Raw genomic sequence first — 23,718 nt, 5'->3', positions numbered from 1 at the left:
AACATTACTTTAAGCACTAATTGAATAAACATTGAATTGTAATAATTTAATAAAGTTCTTTTTGTCGTTAGTTTAAGTAAATAAACAACTAAAATCTTTTGAAAATAAAATAGCTAGTTTATGTCGTAATTATGTTTTTAAAAAGTGAACACAATGTTATCTTCCACGTCCATCTGTAATACATATAAGTGTTAATAACTCAATTAAGAAAAAAGAAAATTTCAACCCGTATTAAATGATGTCAGACTTATTTCTTTAGACATTTAACTTTGAAATGGCGTTATTTTGATTATTACTCTTTCTCCTCCTCCACTTATTAACAACTGAGATAATCTCACCTCTGCAATATCGTATTAGTATAGAATACCAATTGGTATTTTGTAGTTCGTTCTATGTATTTGTTGATTGTATGTAATTTGAGTATAATGCTGCAACCCTAATATAAATTATTATTTTTAATTATATAGACCTTTGTAATCCAACCAGATTAAGAAGACTATTGATACCCAGTTATTTTCTGCATAATTTACGTAGACACAGTTAAAATACTTGGCTTTTATTATTGTAAAATGATTCCTATCATATCAACTGATCATGAATCATCTGCTGAAGCTATAGATGGTGGGAAATATAATTATCACGGGACATACGTTAATGAAGAATCATCCGTTCAAGACTCAACAGATAACTTAACAACTTCTAAAGTATCCGAAATCACAGAACAAACACAATCTAATTCATTTCAGAATAACGATAGTAACATACATATATCTGAAGTATCTTGCTCTACTACGTCATCAAATTTGGATAATGTTACTTCCGATGAAACTAAGGTTGGAAATCATTCATTAATAACTAGTGATAATAATTTACTACCTCAGTTAACTTTACATTCCTTGGCATATCGTTCCCCTGCTCCATTTTGGTACGAACCATTAGCTATGGCGGCAAACCATGCATGCGATTACACAATTAAAATTACTTTAGAAATGGCTAAATCTGGTAAAGGTAGAGTCATATTTTGCTTAATTTTCTTTATCTAAATATACGTAATTTCTGTTTAAATTCATACAACACACATTCACCCTTCTATATGCTTCTGATAAATATTGCATCTTTTTCAATTTTAATTATTTTGCACGTTGACCTAGTCGACTTATGAATTCAACTATTAAAACCACTACAGTCTCCACAAACCCCTATTCTAATAACAATCATGTACTCACTAGTGACTGACTTCAAGATGGGTTTCCTAGAGTTCTAGTGAGGACCCGTGACCAGTGGAGTACAATCCGTGTCGTGTAGAGACAGCTATTTACCTCAGACAAAAGATTAATGGTTATACAAGACCATGGATCGATTGAGGTTAGACATTAACACCGTTGTATTCCGGCTCAGTGGTCTAGAGGTTAAGCGTTCGCGTGCGAGACCAAAGGTCTTGGATCCGAGTCCTGCACGCGGGATCGTAGATGCGCACTGCTGAGAAGTTCCATACTAGGAGGAAACAGCCGTGTAGAGCTTCCAAACTTTTAACGGTGATCGAATCACGATACAATGGTAGGAAAACCCAGTAGTAACTGAAATTCAGCAATTTAAGCGTCTACACCATTAATGCAAACTAACTGTTGTTGTTGTCGTCATTAAAATGGATAAATTAGTAATAATTAACAGAAAAACTATACACAGTGCTAATAAATCCAAAATGCTTTTTGGTTATTTTTATTGCGGTAATAATATGAACTTCAAATAAAATACTTCTCTGATATCCAAAATATATTAATCTAAACGAATAACCTGAGATACAGAAATATAACAAATAAGGGACTGAACAGAATCTGTTCCTTAACTTATGCTTTCAAATATTTTTTTTATAATTAACCAATTGTTCTACATTCTATGTTAAATTTACAACTCTGTTAAGGCTTCATCGCCTCGATGTGTAGTGTTGACGTAGGTGAAATTAGGTTGAAAGAGGGAAATATAGTCACCCCCTAGAAATGTCATCAGCGTATAAAGCTACCGGTTGATATTTCGTAAATGTAAATTTTCTTTCCAGTCATCGAAAGGTAAAAATTGATGAATTACTATATCCGTTGTTACATATACGCAACTTCTAACTACGATATAGCAGCACATGCTCTGTCGTTCTTTATATGTTTCGAAACTTAAACATACTTGTGGCTTATGTATATTTATCTTTTGTTTACTAAAATTTTGTTCATTTTCACATACTTTCGCTCCTTCGTTGGGTTTTTACTCTGCTAATTAATCAATGTAGTGCATAAATGTTGACAAAACCATCTTTATTTATGTAATCCTGTTTTAGTTAACATCTTTGTAGTAAACCTATGTTGGTAAATGCTGTTTAGAAACACGTTGAACGAGATGACTTATTACCATTAGTTCGTTATGACTTACGATGCGATCCACGCTTCAGCTCACAGATTTCTTATTGCTTTTGTTTACATGTACACCTACTAATTATGGTATCTCTGGCAAGTATTTGGTAGAAGTGTTCCATGAATTAAATTGACAGTATTCATTTTAGCTCATTTACGAGGTGCAGATAAGTGTACTTGGCTTCGAACCATACTGTAAAGGCTAGTGATACTACGTGAATGCTGAAAGCCGAAATATGTGAAGCAGGCTTCGAGCCTGGAAATCAATAACTAAACGTTAAATGCCTTAACTACTGAGCCAGTCAGTCATGTGCAACGTGGAGCTTGACATATGTACATCATTTCAAATTGCCACACCATATCAGTACAGCAAGATACGATATTGGAGTAGTAGAGGTCGCAAAAGTTTATTGGTAGTAGAGAAGATTGGATATTGAAAATATTATTGCGATGTAAAATGTGAGGCCGTGGAAAAAAATTATAAAATAATTCAAAAGCGTAGAACCAAAGCGAAGACAAAAAACCACCATGTTAAAATTAATGGTAATTTATATTGTGCAGTTAACTATATATCCATATGCATAAACCTTGTCGTTACTCCTCCGAAAAACCTCAACTAAAACTCATACATTTTTTACTGTCTTGTTATTTTAGCTCCTAGACCAGTCCGCGTGTATGCTGATGGAGCATATGATATGTTTCATTCTGGCCATGCTCGTCAGTTGATGCAAGCGAAGTGTGCCTTCCCTGACACTTACCTTATTGTTGGTGGTAAGTTTGATTTCATTATTGGTTGTAAAACATCTTAAGAGATAATTTTAAAGTGACAATGATAAATCTCTATAAACTTTGTTAGCATTTAATCATGATTTCATTTAGTTACATCAATAAAAGAAGGTTTAATTTTGACAGTAAACTGTTCTCTTCAGTCCACCCGTTAGGTATTGCTTAAAGTTTAGGTATGAAGTGACATGTAAGACTACCAAGTTACGTTTTGTAACTTATTTTCTGATAGACAAATGATACCATTTAATTTTTTCAATAAATATTTGTACTGATTGATTCTTACTTTGATTCATTTGCTGCAATTTTATCCCAGTCTCTAATGATGCAGATGTTCACCATTATAAGGGTCGTACAGTCATGAATGAGAAAGAGCGTTATGAAGCTATACGACATTGTCGTTATGTGGATGAAGTTATAAATGATGCTCCTTGGTCTATTACTGATGAATTTCTGCAGAAACACAAGGTGATTAATCCAATGATATTAATTGTAAAATCTTTGTTATTGTTTTTGGAATTCTTTTACTACGTATCTCATCTTGTGCTGATTTGGTGTGACAACTTGGAAAAAGACAGATTCATGTCCAGGCTCTACGTTGTTTATGATCAACCGAATGAATTTTAATATTCAATCATTTTGCTACTTCTGTGGATTTATGATTAACAGCACTCAACTTAAAACCAATACGTCACGTGTTCGTAATTCAATTCATCTACTTCCATTTGGGGAGCTGCATGGTATTTACTGGATATCATAAATAATGTGACTCATAGCCGAGCACATAAATCTGTAGTTGATAAAAGAGTTACATAATCACGAGTGTAGTAGTTTGTATTTTTGTCGATTTAATTTGTTAAGTGATTTTTGCTTAATTATTCTCATGTGCTTTTCTCTTAATACTCGACACCTAAAATCATCATTACTCACTTAGTTTCATCATATGCGAGTAAATAATAGTAACCTGCGAATGTTTTCTACTTTATATATATATATATATATATATATATATATATATATATATATATATATATATATATATATATATTCACGGCCATATATTAGAACAAGATGGATTTTTATGTAGTGTATTTGCCCTTCAATAAGTAAATGAACAACTTACCTGTGCACAAACAAAAATGTCATACGAATACCACTGAGGTTGAACCATTGTTTATCCTGCGTTTCTTTAGTTTCTTGAATGACTTTAATACGTTCTGCATATGTGTGGTACTAAGGGCTTTATACTGAAACCTTGATAAAAGAGATTTTATTTATTTATTTTAAGACATAGATATTGGCACAAGGAGGCACCAAATAAATATGCGTCACACAGATCTCATTTGATATGTGTGAGGGCTGTGATGCTGCCCGGGTTTCCAAACCGAAGCAGGTGGTTTTCTTAGGGGGCCACACCCGGAGCCTTCGACTTGAAGGTCTGATCCACAAGGCAGTGGAGCATCATAAGTAGATGCAGTCCCATGGTAGCCGGTGACCAACGATTGGTTAATACTCCATTTGTTCCTTCAGGAGAATGGGGCCTATGTGCACCATTGATTTGGAATCGGGGTTTCCCAGCTCCCCTAAGTGGGCTTTATGTCCACCAACCCGGTTAAAGCGCCGGACATTCGCGAAAATGTAGTCAGTTTATACATAACATTATTCAATCGAGAATGGTTCTCTTGGATTGCCATTTGTTGATATATGGGTAAATTCTCTGAGGTTATGCATCAGATTACATCAACAATTGAAATCATCAGCATAGTTTGTCGTGGTTTTTCTAATATGCTACATTCCATTCTCAGGTAACAATTAAAATGTTATTAAATAAAGTCTTTATTAATATTTCTAATTTTTATTTATCATTGTTATAGTTTTGTTACATTTTATGTCTGATCATTATGTCATTTCTTTTTGTATGGTTGACATCTTCATGTATAAGCTTATCAGTCTTATTAATTTGTCATACACAACATTTAAAAGAAATATCTTCATTGTTAATTTGATTTGTATGTTAACTTTTCAATTTCTCACAGATTGATTTTGTTGCACATGATGACATTCCATATGCATCACCTGATAGTGAAGATGTGTACAAACCACTGAAAGATGCTGGCATGTAAGTTTTTATCTCTTAAATAAAATCAGTTTGGTTCTTTGGATCATTTTATCTTGCACAAAAAAATATCCCATTGTATTATCTAATTAAATGTAGTATCAATTAAATAATTTTTAAATTAAGTAACTTTCTATCATTTATGTAATTGTTACCTAAAAGTTTACCGTTTAATGAAAGCTTCAATGAAAATAATGCCTTTATTGATGTGCAAATAAATTATCCATTTTCAATCACGGGTAAAAAAATTTTGATTCAATCATGATTTTCTGGAAAAATCTATTTATTGTCTTACTTAATCTTGATTTCCCAGTTTCATTACAATAACAATGAATGTATGTAATTGTTGTAAGCGTAGTTACCTCACTTATCAGTAGGTTCGTACAAATTTATCCCTTTATAAATTGAGATAAAATACAAACAGCATTTAAAATAAATTAATGTTAAGTGATTGAAATAGTCGATTGTAAACTCTGAACCTAGTTTTCGTGTTATCTAGCACTCTTCGAGAAGGTGTATCTATAACGTAGCCGCAACCTGAACTGTATAATTGGGTGGCATATTCATATCATACAGGTGGAATCCATTCCCTCAAGGTACGTCTTGTCAAATATGAATCCATCAGATATCTTGAATACATCTCCATTAATTTTGACCTGAATAGGATTGATTGGAGTTTAAAGTATGGGATACACCCCAATTTAATGATCTAGATATAACTTTTTCAGGTGAAGTTTCGTTTTCTGGGCTAGATGGTTTAGTTGTGGAGCTTTCATTGTTATCTTGACTTAGTACCCAAGTGGGTAACTTGGTGGCGGTTGAAGCGACAGGTACTGGATTCATGTCCGAGAGTTAACATCGACTGTGGGATGCAAGTACATCCAGCTAACGAGTCGCAAATAGGATAAAACGCGCGTCCTGAATTTCACTGTTAGCTAACACCCTATTCTAGCCGTTATTTTGTTTTAAATCTGCACTTTAAAACTACCCCTGTCTTAATCATTTTCTTGTTTTAGAGTTTTATTTTATTAGTTCAATTATTCTTTTCATATTTACTCATACGTCTACAATGTCCTTCTGTTTTGTTATTATCAAGTTGTTTCTACTTAGATTTCCTGTTTAACATTCACACATATTGTTTGTTTCACTCTAACAATAGTCATAGTTACTATGCTCATCCTATTAATCATAAATTTCTCATATTTTATAAATTTCCTTCAGTGGCTATTTGAAATAGTTACTTGAAATTATGCGGTCGAGTTCCACACAACTATAAATCAAATGTCAACAAAAATTACTTGTTGATCTGTTACATATATTAGGCAGTGATGAAAATTCGACTGATGAGGCTGTGAATCTTCGGCGGCTGAGACGTGTGTGACACATACTCGCAATGACTCACTATGTATGCTGAAATAAGAAAAGGTTGGGTGAAATTAATGCTTACTAAACCAAAATATGAGGTCAGTCTGTGGAATTATTGACTGTTGAATTAAGCCTTGTTGGTAGGTGCACAAGAAAAAGAGAAACTAGATTGAAAGTGAACTTGACTACTTGGGAGCTTGACCACATAGTCGGTGAGCAACTCATTGAGTTGCATGCTACCTTTTCGAAGCATATTTTCAATTTTTAGTCTTTCTCTATATCACTTCTACTACAATTATTCTGACCCTTTTAATATGTATTTTGTTAATTTCATCTGTCTGTTCTGATTTGGTATGACGATTAGGTCTAACTCACATTTGTACCAGGCTATATTTTAAATAGAATTAATGATTGGCTAAGGTGTGTGTTACATTAATCAAGTTAATCTTTAGAGTCTCCCTATAACTGACTGCTTTTTTATCCCTTTTGTTTTCTGTTTCCTTTTTTATACTTATAAAAAACTTTAACTATTCAAGAACTTGAAAAAAGTACAAAGATGAGTTTTTTTATGAAAATTGTTTTCCAAATCCTATTATATTCGTTTCAATAGGTTTTAAGCTGTAATTTACCACAAGTTTGTTTTTAAAAGTTCATATATATATCCACCCAATGACATTTAATTTGCCAAAAATGTATCTAGTCTTCATTCATCTAGTATGTCAAAAAATCCATTACATAATTAAATAGAGGTTTATTAATAGAAGCTTTTGTCTTCCAAACTTTAGGTTAGTAGTTCAAGTCTTTCTCGGTTTGGTTAACAAAAAGGTATCATTGATGTTCACATAAAATATTATAAATCAAATTCGAGTACGCAAACTGGGTTGTACTAAATTATTAAAATTATTTATATACGTATACGCATAAGTTCAAGCTGCCACGTCACATCAATAGAGTGCGATAGAATTTCCAATATAAATGTCAGAATGGTAGAAGTAGTAACGATATCGGCAGTAGTACAAAACGTTAAGTGTTGTCTACATACTTTAAGAAAAAAGACTGAATTACTAATAAATATTTTTGAAATCTACCACCACCAATTCAGAGCTTATGTCTACCAATATGTTTAACCATTGGTTACGATATTCCCCCAGATCCCAAGTACGTTGTCTTCACTTACTAATAAGACTAATTTACCTCAGTGAACTAAATAATATGACTAACAGTGGTATCTGTTATGATCTCTCTTTTCTTACGGTTATGACCCAGCTATTCCTATTGCTTAGTATTCTCGGACACCGATTCACTCGACAAGTCCCCAAATCAAAACACGGTTGAACAGGAAGGAGATTATATTCCAAATAACAAGGTTAGATGGAAGCAAGAAGCAAGTCAGAAGCACAATAGAGAAAACGTCAGTATATTTATAGTTTTTACACGAGAAGATTCTAGAGTATTCTCCAACTATCGACTAGTGCTGATTGGATAAGAATTAGCCAATCAGCGTGCACCAAAGCAATCATGCATTGAGCATGCCTTAATCTAGTCTATGTCCCGCCAACAGTATCAAATTGCTGAAACTGAATTAACCGTAATAAAATTTGAACCACTGATTTAATGATTAAAAGCCAACTTAACCCATCAAATTATTCAGTCACACTAGTAGTTATACTTTAATGTAATGATTCTTTGTTGTGTGCTTACTAGACATTCATATTCAAGCAATTTTTTATAATTTACTATTCTGTAGGGTCTTTAAAAAAAATTTAATACATTTGTTTAATAGTTAACTTTTCTCCTAATTATCAGTGTTGAAGATACTCAAACAATATCGTCCTGCTTAAAATAATTTCGTTATTTGCATACCTCAGATTCTCCATGTCATATGAAATTAATTAATGATCTAATTACTATCTTTGTGTTGATAACTTATTCACTTAGATTATCCAAGTTAATGAATCTTATTGTATTATTTTATAACAACTGTTGTATCTCATTCCAACAATGTTTTCTCATTTATTTTATAATTCTTCTGATCACTGAAGTTAATGTAATTCACTAATTAAAAATGTATTTAAAAACACTCAGATATTAACTATCTTTTTTTGTCTATAAAGATTTTTTGAACAGTTTAATCCCCTATAATTGAAATGTTACTAGTCTATTTAATATTTTCTATTATTATTTCATTTACATAGCACTTACGTGTTATAGTGTAGTGAATTCATTTTAAAAGTCTTTCTCAGAAAATTCTCATTTCTATCATTTTATTAAGGTTTCTTGTAACTCAACGTACAGAAGGAATTTCTACTACTGATGTAATCGGACGTATTGTACGTGATTATGATGTTTATTTAAGAAGAAATATACGACGTGGTTTGTCCAGAAAAGATTTAAACATTAGTTATATGAAAGTGAGTTCGTTCTTCATTCTCAAATTCTATTTTATTAGTAGTATGTGCATACATTCTATTCAGTTTTTAATTCCTATTATACCAGGTATCATTTTAACAATCTTATTTTATTTTCCCAGTAAAATAAAGTGTTTATGTAATATGTTAAACTTTTCCTGATATTTTATCTTACTATACCGATGTTAAAATTCTCTGGGGAAAATTGGATACTGATGAGTGGTGTTACATCATTAACTAAATTTATCAAAGAAATGTATTATTTATTGAAGTCATTTTGTTCCCTGTTACACTGACACCTGCTATTGAATTAGCAAAATCATACGACTCAGCCACAGTGTATATATTGAGTTGATTTCTGACTGGACGTAGAATTTCAGCTAGCCATTTAGCGATAACACGAAATAACGAGTTATTCATATCTAATATAGGACACAAAGGGCTATCTATCTTCATTTTAGGGAGGTCATATAATTATGGAATAACAGGACAAGTTGGTCTAGTTTTCCATTAATTCAGTTCGTGAATGCTGTATATAAGACCATAATTTTCACTGATTATTTCATTTCAAGCTCTAAATTTCACCCTGTTAGATTTTTTCATCTAACAAGTTGAAATGCTCTGCAGTGGCGTGTTCCTAGAAGATATAGATGACTGAAGTTAAATGTCCAGTGAGAATCACGCTCTTATATGCAATACCCATCCACTAAACTAGTGGAGAAATGTTCGGAAATATTATTGCACTTCTATTGAACAACGAAAACGAGCGGTTATTCCCTCAGAAAAATACAAGAATCACGTTTAAATTACAATAATGTCGGAGTAGAAGAAAATGAGTCAGTAATTTATAAATTAATCAAAAGTTCATGATTTACGAGATAAAGCAGGCACATAACGAAATATTGGCAATTTACAGATTAGACGTCCGGCAAGACAATATTCCAAAGAATTGGAAATCCACCGTGGTTATCCCATACCGTAGTGAAACATCGGAAGAAATCAAGAGAATTCCAAGCAAGTATGATATAAGCGTGTATTTTCGGGCTTGTGACACCATAAGATCGGCATTAATGAAAGTTAAGGATAAGTTCCCAAAGGAAGGACAAGAAAATATTGTCTGTGAGATCAACTTTCATGATTATACTGCAGCTTATGTGGGAGAAATGTCCAGGAAGGAACACAAACAGTGCTTGAGAAGTGTTCCCAAATCCTTGGTTGACCTAAGGAAACTTTTTTCAATCTTCAACTTTCACATTTATTTTTTCCTTCATACCAAAACATATTAACACCTAATATCAACTGTTAGTGACTCAATATTACACCTACATACACACACAGAGTTCGTTCAGTCATTTATTTTCACACGATTTGCATTTAACTAACTCATGTTATCCTATTTACTGGAGTCAACATCCAAATATGATTGGATTAACACAGTATAGACTTGATTAATAAACGCTACATATTTCTTTGATGATTTTGATTATTACCCTGAAGAAGTCCAGACAAGTTTCCTGGACGAAACGTCGGAATTATTTTGCATTTCAATCGCTGAGATTCTTTCAAATATAATTTTCACATACAATGACTTCTCTATACTCGATGCCCAATTTTCGTCAGACTATTTTTTCTAATATTGACGAATAATGGTATAAATCCCAAAAAATAGCTTTCGTGGTTTCTCATTCTCTCCATTCTCTTCACATGGAAAAAGACAATCATTGGCATTTACAATTTGTAGATAGGATCTTGATGAACACAATTTCTATGAATGTCACCACTTTGAGATCGTAGAAAAACTTTGTAGCTCAGGTAAATGAACGCGACAAATTTTCACTCTCTGACCTGGGTAGTTTAATTCCGACGCTTTCCTTGCCCTAGTAGACAACATTATCAACTCAAATTCCAAGTAAAAGTTAGATATTCGAATTTCTCCACATCTGGTTAACGTTTTTTAGCGAATTAGTTTTCTACGGGATGGGGTCGCTAACCCCATGCCCAACCCTCCTCCTTTATTCGGACTTGCGACCGGCAGTAGTCCCCTGGGGGGGCACCAGGCGGAGTCCCCCACATATGACAGACAGTTTATTCTGTCAACCATAATTTTGGTTGGTTGCTGTTGACACTTTTCCTGTCATTTTCTGCACATTAATTTTGATTGTCACCTGATTTCTGACCTTAAATTTTTTCCATGATTTTCCTAATTAGTTAATAAATAGGGTTGATTTTGATATGTTTACTGATTTTTGAGTGACTTTGAGTGCAAACCCTATAAATATCGTCCAATCTTCGTAATGTTCTATATGTCCGATATTTCAACATTTTCCACATTGAACATATGTCCATAATCGTTTTTCTACACTGATATGAGCTAAAATACGTCTTGATTTTTGACAGCTAGTTAGTTTTCATACGACAATGGTATCCACTTTGTCCGATATGACGTTCTCAGTTGAGGCAGTTTATCTTATAGATGATGTTTGACTTTTCTCCTTTTTGTGTCCATAGGAATAAGTGAAGTGATTTGGCTAGCTTATGTTCTACGCCTACTTCAAACGGTCTCAGTAATCTTATGATTCCCAATAGATGCTTCATATATTACACAATAATCTATTTGTTGTTTCTGCTGCTTACTTTTATCAAATCAGCCATTATCAATGTTTTCATATATTGGAGTAACTCATTTACCGAGTATTTACAAATACAGATATACGTACTTGGCTTCCGGCCATAATTTATGTATAAGGGCTAGTACTACTACCCGGTTGTCCAAGCTGAAGTGGATAGAGTAGAATTCCGCAGAAATTATGACATAAAATACTTAGATAAATAAGATTGATTTATCTAAGAACAACTTATCATTCCTATGATTATTGTATCTCATACAAAATGATTATTGCGAAAGATTGCTCCATGTTGGCTGTATGTCCGGTCTGAATTAAATGGGCTAAAATGGAGCTGTTAACCGTTTTAACTACACCTTTGCTTAACCACACTGGGAGATGCTCACGAGCCCGAATATACAACTTACTAGAGAATCTGCCAATATAACTTGCTCCACAGGAGCAGTTAAAATAATAAAGAAAGAAGTGGCTGGTCTAGGCGATTTATCTTTCAACCTCGGAGTGATCATTTGACGTGTAGAAAACAGTAATTGTAGTTTACCTGCATTAAAAGTTCTTTGGATTGATCTGCTTAACTTCAGTCTTAACATTTCATTGGGTTCATCGCCTCTGAATTGTAAGCGTATATACAGAGGCTTTTTATTCACGGTTAGGCATTCTCTATGCTCTCTCTTATTGGCTATGTTTTTATTTATAAATTTCTCAGGGTATCCATTTTTTTTTCAGGGCCGTGTATAATGCCTTTGTTTCATTTTCGACCGTATCTAGAGAGCATATGGTCTTGATTCTATGGTGCAGTGTCTTGATCAGGTTCCTTTTGTATTACAGAGGAACAAAACTAAGAAAGTTTGTATATTGGCCCGTCCAAGTAGTTTTCTTGTTTATGTTTCTTCTTAATGTCTTGTCTTTTCTCGTTGTAAGTAGAACATCTAGAAAGGCTATTCTACTCCCATTTTATTTCTCACATGTAAATTTTATGGACGGGTGAACTGTATGGATTCGCTCTAGTGTTTCTATCAAGTCCGTATGGTCGTTACAAAGGATAAACGTATCGTCCATATATCGGCAGTAAAATGAAAACTTGTCGATCTGTTGTGCCAGTGGGCCGTTTTCTAGTTTAGAGAGAAAAATGCCAGCTAATATGGGACCTAGGGGTGAACCCGTCGTAACACCATCTATTTGTCTATAGATTTCACCATTGAATTCGAAATGCACATTCATAGTACATTTTGAGTAGTAATTCTTTGATGATCTCCACAAGGATTGTAATTTCTAATTCTTGTTCTCTAAGTTGTTCACAAATATATTCTACAGTTTCTCTGAGTGGGACATTTGTGAACAATGACGTTACGTCAAAGGACATCATCGTTTGACCTTTCGTGTTTATGTTTTTAATCTTGTCGACGAATTGGAATACATCCTTAATACTATGCTTCATTAGGTGTTTGTGGAGTGGTTTTAAAACAGTTAATGATCAATTTGCTATAGTATGATAAGGGGAATCGTACATGTCCAAAATTGGCCTCAATGGGATATCCGGTTTATGTACCTTCGGTAGTCCGTAAAACCTAGGTAAATGCGTACCTATCAGCGATTAAAATTTTATGATTAACCAATTGCATCGAAGACATTCAATGTGTTCCTGAAGTATAACGCATCATCATTAAAGCTGTTTAATCTTTCACTACATAATTAATACTACTTCAAAGTTAGTTAGTAGCCAATAGTTTTATATATGGTGTGTTATGCATTTTCATTCTTTCACGCACCATCAATGATAATGTACTGATTATCTTACGGTGTTGTATTTCGATCAGTTTTCAGTGTAAAGATGTTGACTGTCAGTACATTTTTTTACTTTATATTCAATTACTGTCCTCCGCGTAATGCCTAATGTATATTTATATATTTTTTTCATTTGTATGGCTAAATGTATCGTTTCATTTTCACCCTTACCGCTGTCAATTTTATCAAGTTGAACCAACTCAGACAGATACCTTATTTTGCTAGATTACCAATATATATATTTTTATATGTGAGGCCTTATCAGTTTACAATGTTCATAGTCACGTACTTCTCACTTAAACGCTTATCTACCTTATTAATCTGTCATTATTATACTCGCATTTACTATTGTGTACACTTGACCTGGTAGCCGTGTAATTTAAGCAAAATACAATAATGCCATAACTATAAATAGGCATTTGTGATTTTTTTAATCACATCAAACTTGAGTTAATACTGTTTTAATAAAATGTCATTACTTCCTGTTTTGAATAATATTGTTATCGCTGACAATTTGGTTGAATTGGCGGTCGATCTACTGACAGATCATGGTCTAACTGTTTATGATCTTAAAGAAAGTTGTGTTTCTGAAGATCGTCTCTTATATATTTTACAATCATCTTCTGCTAGTGTTCTAATTATCAGTTCAACTACTCCAATTAGTGATCAGATTTTAAAATTGGCATGTAAATTCGGTCTACGAATAATTGTTCGAACTGGTGGGAATGTGGATACTATCGATTGTATCACAGCACAAGAGCATGGAATTCTAGTTATAAATGCACCATATGGAAATATCATATCAACAACTGAATATACTTGTGGATTAATATTAGCTTTAGCTAAACATATTCCTCATATTCTATTGAATTCCTCTTCTGAATGGTTCAATATTAAAAAGAAATCCACTGAAAGAAATGCTACATTTCGTATCACTGAATTATCTGGGAAAACTTTAGGCATTATAGGTATTAATAATGAAATCGGTTCAGCTGTTGGTCAACGAATGAAAGTATTTGGTATGCGTATCATTGGTTATGATCCAAATCATAATTTCGATAATACTAATTTACCAGATTGGTTAGATGCTGTTATGGAATTAGACAATGTATTAAGTGAATCAAATTATCTTACACTACATGTTAATTTAACATCAGAAACTAAGCATCTTATAAATTCTAGAACATTGTCTATCTGTTCACCGGGCATTAGAATCATTAATTGTTCCAATGGTGGTATTATTGACGAAATTGCTTTATTAGAAGCACTAGAATCTGGGCATTGTTGTGGTGCAGCATTAGATGTTTTTGAAAATGAACCATTAATCCATTCATCATCATCAAATTGCATTATGGGTAAATTATTACAACATCCTAATGTGATTGCTTCACCTCATTTAAATGAAATTAGTTGTGAAGCACAAATTCGTACCGCTATACATACTAGTCGTTTATTATTATTAGTGAATGGTAAATTATCTAATTGGGATTTAGGTTTAGAAGGTGCTGTAAATCTGAATAAATTAGGGGAATTATTTCATCATGTAATCAAAACTAACTGGTATAAATGTTTATCTTCTAATGACATTAAAAATCTTTTACAATTACCTTATATAATACATTTATTAATGTCGAAATTACTATCGGATATGGATAAAAATATATTAAATAATTCATTTAATTATACTGTAACTTATCGAATAAGTGTTGTTGTGCCACAATGTATCATTGATTGTCATCAATCAAAAAGTGTTCTCTGTAATTTATTTGCAATTAGTTGTCAATTAGCAATGCATAAACATTGTACTATACCATCAGATCATACTATTCATCAAATGAATCATTTCGACATATTATCTTGTTTAATTTATCCACATTTTGTAAGAACTAGTAATTTTAATCAATTAACGAATGCATATGAAGTGAATTGGTCTTGTACACTTCATCCATTTATAAATTCATCTTGTTCCATTACATTTCTATCACCACAATCAACATTGAATACAATTGAAAAATTATTTGAAATTCATTGTACTACTATCAATCAAAAACCATTAACATTATGGTTATTAAATGTGAATATTTGTATATCATCGGTACATTCATTATCAACATCACAATGTTTAATTGGTATTTTAAAGGATTCTGGATTTTATTTATTAAATGGAAATAATATTACTAATTATGATGTTAACAATACTTCTTCCGATACTAATACTCCCACCAGTAGTAGCGATACTAGTGATGATTCTGTACCATTGATCACGTTGTAAACAAACTATCTGTACACTATTGACTTTCATCTTGTCCAAATTCTTATTATTATTTTTAAGAAATACAAACCCAGTTCTTTTTTTCTCATTTCAGTTTATCCAACTACTGATTTAGCGTGTTTTAATCACATGTTTTTTTTCTTGTATAGATTTATATCTGTAATTAATCTTATCATTATTGTAATATTTGACATTTAAAATACGTTAAAATTTACACGTTGCTTAACCAATTCAATCAGTTTTCATTATTATGATTTAATGGGCCGGATTATAATTTATGGACAACTTTTGAGCAGCACTATTGACCTTGAAGCAACTCACCTACCTACCAGGATCAGAAGAGAGTTATAAATTAATATGAGGAATTAGAAGTAGGATTTAGAGTTACAATTAAAGGTTAGTAGTTAAAGTACGGTATTTCATCACGAACTAGCTATAATCTATAGTGCCAAAATGAATTTCGCACTAAAATCTAAAACTTGCTATCCTTAACTTCGTTGCTCCATCCACAAATTATGGTCTCGCCACTTAATATATTTCACTGATCAAAGATTCGTCTTCTGTATTTACCTTCAATTCTATAATAATATTACTTTTGAGTGTGCGTCCGTGTACAAACTTGAGAGATATTATTAACCTAAACTGAATATATCGTTTCCAACTGACTTGAAAGGTTTATCCTAATATTCCGTAGGGTGCGTAATAACTATTTTGTTTTAAATTTCAGAATTCCCTAATTAAAGTTAAAACATTTATTGAAGAGTCAGTTTGTGAACAGTCATTCTTATCATGTTTGTAATCTTGTTCTTTAGTTTGTTGTTTGTTTTTTTCGTGGAAACAAAAGCTATATTGTCTATTTCTTCTCACCTGTTAAACTTATTAATAATGAAAATTCATTCGGTTTCAATTTATCATCAAATGCTAGTTGGTTGAAATTAGTCGACATAAAACCCTGGAATTTGGTTTCGTGTTGGTTAATACTCATCGCTAAGACGTATCTATAATCTTGAGAGGACTGATGCTCCGTATCGGATTCGAAACCTAAGTCTCCTGCCGACTAGTTTTAATCATCTAACCTGATCAATAGAATTCCATTATCATGAAGTTACGGGACAAACATGACATTTTGCTCTACTTAGTGATTAGTCGTTTGTATTCTGTGATGACTTCATTCATTATTTCCTTTACATTCAAAACTGATAAATTAATACTGATAGATTTTTTTCCATATCATGATCTATAATTACATATTTAATATTTTTCTTGCCATTTTATGAGGACCTTTTTATACATCGGCATTGTTTTCGATATCATGAGTTATTTTCTTACGTAAGAGCCAACTTCCCGCTAGTTAGAACCTCGATTTTTGTGATATACAGCTAAACTGAACCGGATTCTTTGTGTCATTCCATGTTAGGAAAACAGAATTTTAATCCGCCAAGTCCACATAGTAATACATAAAATGTTGATGGGATCAAATAGAACACTATATTTGTGTACTAAATCCCAAATCATATTTATTATCAGGGTGCTGTATACCTTTGAAATGGTTAATTTTAACTATCAATAACATGAGTTCATTAATTGTCATATTTTTAATCTTAGAAATACTTCTACCATAGTTTTCTCTATCCAATATAATCAAATTTTAATATTGATGTGATATTGTAAACGCAGAATGTAACAAATATCAACTATATCTTACCACAATACTAAATGTAATTTCATATATCCGTAGCCTAAAACATTAAGAACATGAATAAGAGTTTAAATTAATCAGCTCCAATGATAAATTTGAATAAAGTAAAAAATAAAATGATTTTATTCTTTCCAAAACTTCCTGTAAACTTCAAAAAGGCTTAAAATTACAAGAAATAATATAGTTAGATACAAAGCTAAAAATACCTTTATTAGTGAATTCGAGATGTATGTTCGAAATGAAATCGAAGGTCATAATGACTCTCATGTATTTACTCTAGCCTCCTTTAAATCTTGAATTTCCAAATTACCTCATACTTTTTATTCAACAGGTTATAGACGATTAATTAATAAGTGTTAATCAGCACTAGAATTCTCCTTGTACAATGTTTCTTATTTGACAACACGAGAAAAAACCTTGTGTTGGTTTTTTTAGCTCGATGTATGTTGTAAGATATCAAGTAAAGTTTGCTCGAATTCATCAATATTTTGTCTGGTAATATTGAATTTTTCTCCTAGTAGTCAGTAGTTTATACACAACTTTACGACGTTTGTCTGGTGTCCTCATAGTGAATTAATCGGTGTTTCATCGTATTAGGCAATAACGAAAAAAGGGTTTTATTAATACAAATATATTCACACAGTTATCCGCTCTGCTTTTGTGAATAACTACTATAATTTTACAATCTATTGAGCACTGAGTGGATAGTGATCAGTGTCATATTGACGATTGAATCGTGTCGATTAAGTGGTAGTGTGGATTCTAGTCTAAGTGGCTTGATATTGCGTGCTTTATTTCGAGACTTTAGGTAACTGAAATTAATGACTCTGTTATTGGTTAATCCTATATCAAGTATTAAAAGTCGAACTAACTTTCACGTTTAAATGTAGTAGTAAATTCCTATGTATTACGTATCTTAAATTATTTCATTGCACTTTAAAAAAGTATAGTTTTTAAGATTTAGTTAGTACTCATTTATTATCACTGAGCGTTAATCATTTTGCAGGTGAACTGCTGAGATGCTAAAAAACGTCTGGTGATTTGACTCCGAATAGATTACAATTGTCCACATGTATTTACTGTTCATCTAGATCTTGAGCTCCAGTATTCCTTCATACATGTCGTTTCTTTCTGCCTTTAAAAACTGTATTCTCTGGATCCAGCTTTCACTATCATCGCTACTACAAACATGTCTTCAATGATAAAACATTCACAATGGAAAAGAAGTCAAACAACAAACTACCATTCTTGCATGTACTAATCACCAGAACCAACACAGGGAAACCGTAAACTTAGGTTTATCGTAAACAGATCCACACGAATCAAATTCTCAATTACAGTAGCAACAACCCAGGAATTCACAAAATCAATTGCGTACTAACTTTACTTAAGAGGGCAAGGACACACACTTGCATCTCGGAAAAATGATGAAAAATATCTAAAGACTATTTTTCAAAGGAACGGCTGTCTATGCAACTTCATCAAGAAATATCAACCCAACTCATCAGTAGAAGAGAAGTCAAGTACAAAAACCACCAAACGGATCATCTCACCATATTTAAAAGACCTATCAGAAATTACGAGATTATTGAAGCTGTTTGCAATAGGTGTAACACACAAACCATGAAAATCATTTCAATCAATCCAATGCGGACCTAAGGACGGATTGACAAATGAAGGAAAACCAAATGTCATCTACAAAATAAACTGTCAACTGTGAAAAACTAATATATATATATATATATATATATTAAAATTCCCCCATCGCACAAGCCAGTGGCTAACTGGACTCAGTAACTAACTGAATAACGCGATGACGTTTGAAGCGAATGTTACTAAGTTCGAATTCAGGAGTTAACGTTAACTGTGGGATCCAGCCAAAGAATCCCAAATAGAATTATATGTGCATCATTGACTCCACTGTTAGCCACTATACATCTCTGCTTAAACTTTTCTACGTAAATGTAAGGGTATTTTATTAATCTATCCAAAATTCTATTCCATCCTACATCTATTTTTGTGTTTTTAGTTGACCTGAAATTAAAATTCAGCTTCACAAACAAGTAATCCTGAAATACTTTTTCGTCATGATAGTAATGAATTAATAACCCTATCACATGTATAGACAGCATGTGACGATGGCCATTATTATTATTGGTAGTAGTAGTAGTAGTAGTAGTAATAGTATTAGTATTTAATCCAAACATCATTGAATCATATTTCTCAAAGTTTTGTATTTTCATTCAGGTCAAATGAAGTTCACCTATCTTTACAATTTATAGGTGATATATATATATATATATATATATATATATATATATATATATATATATATATATATATATATATATATAAAGTTTAGATAATAAACGGATTATACTTCCATAAGTAAACGTTGAATTTCTTAAATCACGTATCACAATAAGGCTTATTTCAGAACCTTTTTTAAAAATTAAAGTATATGTATTTCAAATAGTAAGCAGGTTTACGACACATATATGTACTTTGAACTAAGATTAGCGCCTAGTGAAACAGACTCAAAATATTTTTCGAATGATAGTAAAGATTTATGTCTCAGATAACTGTATCCTGAATTCCACTGCTACCCACAATTCATCTACACTATCTATTAAAAGCTTGTGACAAACGGCTCTATCGAGGTATTCTTACAGGATGCACGTATGAGAAAAAAGATCAATCAAAATTCATTCAAACATATCAACAATCAAATAATTCATACATTTAATAATGACAGTGTTCGCTCATTCGCTGTCCTCATAATTTCACTAGCGAATTGTTCTTCAGCGCATATTTAACCAAGTCAATGTCAGAAGAGAAATGTTCAATCTGTCAATGTTAGTGAATTAGTCTTATGATTTTTTCAATGCTGTTACCTAACATCCCTCTTATCGACAAAATTATGTTACGCCAGTCACTACTTGTTTATACTTAAATAATATCGTAGAAGTAGGGTATTTCAACCACTTCTCAGTCATTAGTAATAAAGCAACAAGATATTTAAAAAAACGTTTTCGGGCTACAAACACCTGCTGTTTTCACTACTCATTAAAGTAAATTTTTGGTAGAATTACTTCTTTGAAATAAGATGGTTTTATCGTAAAGTTTTCATTATTCCTTCTAGACAATAACATCATCGGTAACTAACAAAATGATCCTCCAGAGTTGTAAATCTCCACGATTTCAAAATGGGGAAAATCTAAATATCTTACGATTACATGAAGTTAATATTTTTTTAAAGATTATATCACTCTATTTCATTTGTAAGTGTCGTTTGAATCTTCTTGTTGTTAGTGTGAAAGACTACAATTGATCAAATCTCTTTTAGAATATGTTCATTCTATTCGTATTGTCTCAACATTGCCATTAAACTGCAACCACTTTAAGTTGAGTTAGTAGCTAGTCGTGAAATTCACGGTGTCGTATGCTCCTTTTTTAACCTGGTCAGCTGAATATACATGCAATTAAAATTTTAATAAATGCCCCTAAATTCTACTTCTTTAAATGACTATTAATGATGTAATTTAATGCATTACTTTTCTTCTTTAAATGAATATCATTTTATCCTCTCTTTTTTCCTTAATTAAATTTATGTAGGAAAAAAGTATTCAATTACAAGATAATCTTGAAAACATGATGAAACGTGGTTCTACTTTTATTCAAAATTTTGATAGTAAACGTCGTGAATTTGTTGATCAATTAGAAGATATTTCACATGAAGTTGTTCGTTCATTTATGCGTATTTTTGGTTCTGATGGTCATTTACGTCATTGGTGGTCATCACGTCGTTGTAAAAGACCTATATCAGCATTGAATTCAACTTTTTATACACCCCAAACATCACCAACATGTAGCGCTAGCGAAGATGATGATGATGATGAGTCGGAAGAACCATATAGTAAAAAGTCAAGAAAATGTTATAGTATGACAATGTATGGATCAAATTCCAGTAGTTCATTTACTGATTCTGATGAACAGATTAATGAACAAAGAATGTACGTTTTAATGGCTTTTAGCCTATGATTATTATATCACATTCAAAATTATAATTAGCTTAATATTGATTTATCTATTTTAGAAATTTCCGTTTTTGTAACCATGTAAATCTTTCTACGTGTGTTTTCGTCGTAAATTATAAAATAAATTATAGACTGAATAAGAAAAGCACTTAATCTGTTAACCTAAAATCGTTTCTACTATCCTTTTATAAAAAATTTCAATCTGAACACCTGTATCATTTTTATACCAACATTACAGTCACTTGATGGAGTCATTTTTATCTTCAACTGGTGTTAATCATGTCAAGTTGTTTAAAGCATTCACCAGGGTACCCCGGACCTAGGTTTCGTATTAGTTGACACTCAATTTGTCTGCAGATATCAAAGCATAGTCCATGCGATATCCAGACCATTGGCTAAATTGCAATCGAATCTAAAGAACTCAATCGACACTACAGACTAGACAAACATGACGTTGGTCACTAATCAGTTATAAACCGATTTAAATGGTATTTCTATCAAACCTCATTATTGTCATATAAAAGAAAATATATCACTACCTACATTGAAATAACGTGATCAAATGTAATAGTAGTGCTTATGTTAGTAAAAGACTAAATATTCCCTGTTTGATGTTAAGAACTGGAATTTTTATCTCTCTCTCTCTCTTGGTACATGTAAATCGTAAATAATATGGTCTCCATATTATCATGTAATAAAAAAATCTTACCACGGGAATATCGATTGTTGTCAGAGCATAGGATTTAATAGAAAATAGGAAAACGTGAATCCAATCACCCCACTATACTCACTTTGTTTCAGTTATGTCACCTAAGGTCTCCAAACACACTGAAAACAATTATTCCATATTGATCATTCACCTATAAATAATCTGCATGTATATAGCAGTATGCATTGATCTTAATTATAAATCGGTAAATTTCCTAATTTTCGTTTTTTATTTCCTTTTCTTACACAACAATAGATTATGTAAAAAACGACCACGTGTCACTGGTGATGATTACCTATCAACATTTCAAACTGAAACTACCTTAACTAAGAATACTACTACTATAAACAGATTTACGAATGAAACTCGACGTAATTCCTTCTCTCGACAAGGACCTAAAAGTGAACCTAAGTCACGTAGGAACAATTACCGCAGTCTACGTTATTGCACAGAAAGAAATTAAATCATCTACCGAGAAGAAATGATCTTCTAAAAGTGATCATCATTCAGGTTTCTTTTTTTACACAATGCTTTCTTGTATGATTCATTCTGTCCATTTTTTCGCATATCAATAGTTAAAGTGGTGTAATGCGATGTGATTTCAACGAATAGTTTGTGCATATCATATCGAATAAGTTCACCATTTATTTCTGAATATAATGATGATGTTCATGATTACAAATCCCTATTGTTTTACGCAAATAAATCGATGACATAATTTCTGTGAGGAAATATAAACAAAGTTTGTGGTAATTAATTTCCACCTTTGTATATTTACTTTGTATGTGTGTATAATTGTTTGTTTTAATTGATATTTTTTGTCCCAAAAGTGTAAGTTCCCATGTAAGTGGGATGAAAAATTTTGTTTTAAATTAATAATTCAGGTCACGTTTAGTTTTAATTTATTCATGTAAAAGCAAATTGTTCGTGTTGTGTATACCTATGGAGAATGATTCGCTTGTACACTTTTTGAAAAGAAAAAAAAACATTTCACCCAATTATTATTAAATTGTGTTTCAAATAATTTTAGCGGTTAAAATACCAACATTTTGCTCGTTTCACTGATCCGATCTGCTTCAGGAAAACCCTGGAGTTATTCAAACATAAACCATTGAGATTATAATTTTTATTTTTAATGCCTTCTACTTACTCGGTGCTCGATTTCTGTAGAACTTTTCGTTCAAATTCTAATGAATATTCTTATAAATGATTGTTACATAGAGCAGTATAGATTGTCTTTACAATTAGCACAGTCTTCTACTTTGATACGACTGAGTATATTAATGGAACCACAAGTGGGAATTGTACTGACTGATACAAATGAACAAAACAAAACATAACTACCTCTCTTAGTACCTTAATCCCTATAGGAATATTAAACGATAACACCTAACGTGTGTGTAACTATGACTTAACGGTTTTTTAGGTAACTGGAGGCAGTCAGCAGGAATCCCTGGACCCAGGGCTTATGCTATTTGACACTTCAGTAATGTATATCTCTAATCGGTGATGTCTCAAACT

At 32.0% G+C, this 23,718-nt stretch overlaps 1 protein-coding gene across 2 annotated transcripts; it reads left to right on the top strand.

Annotated features, from left to right (window-relative positions):
- Positions 1 to 31: 31 nt before the first annotated feature.
- PCYT1A_1 (Choline-phosphate cytidylyltransferase A) lies at positions 32 to 23,330 on the top strand (the record flags this gene model as incomplete). 2 transcript variants are annotated; one of them, XM_012945260.3, is made up of 7 exons in its annotated part: positions 32 to 1,008; positions 3,054 to 3,170; positions 3,499 to 3,650; positions 5,219 to 5,301; positions 8,936 to 9,074; positions 21,067 to 21,464; positions 22,453 to 22,660. In XM_012945260.3, exons 1-7 carry the CDS (start codon positions 570 to 572, stop codon positions 22,658 to 22,660), a joined length of 1,536 nt encoding a protein of 511 aa, XP_012800714.3. In that variant the 5' UTR covers positions 32 to 569. The 2 variants fall into 2 exon arrangements, with proteins under 2 accessions (XP_012800714.3, XP_051067438.1); XM_051214286.1 differs by lacking the exon at positions 3,499 to 3,650 and having other exon boundaries at positions 22,453 to 23,330.
- Positions 23,331 to 23,718: the final 388 nt, after the last annotated feature.

This window comes from Schistosoma haematobium, chromosome 2 (genome assembly GCF_000699445.3).
Source record: "Schistosoma haematobium chromosome 2, whole genome shotgun sequence".
Classification (NCBI taxonomy): domain Eukaryota; kingdom Metazoa; phylum Platyhelminthes; class Trematoda; order Strigeidida; family Schistosomatidae; genus Schistosoma; species Schistosoma haematobium.
Note: the sequence above shows the minus strand (reverse complement) of the source record. Positions and strands in the feature narration are given on the sequence as shown.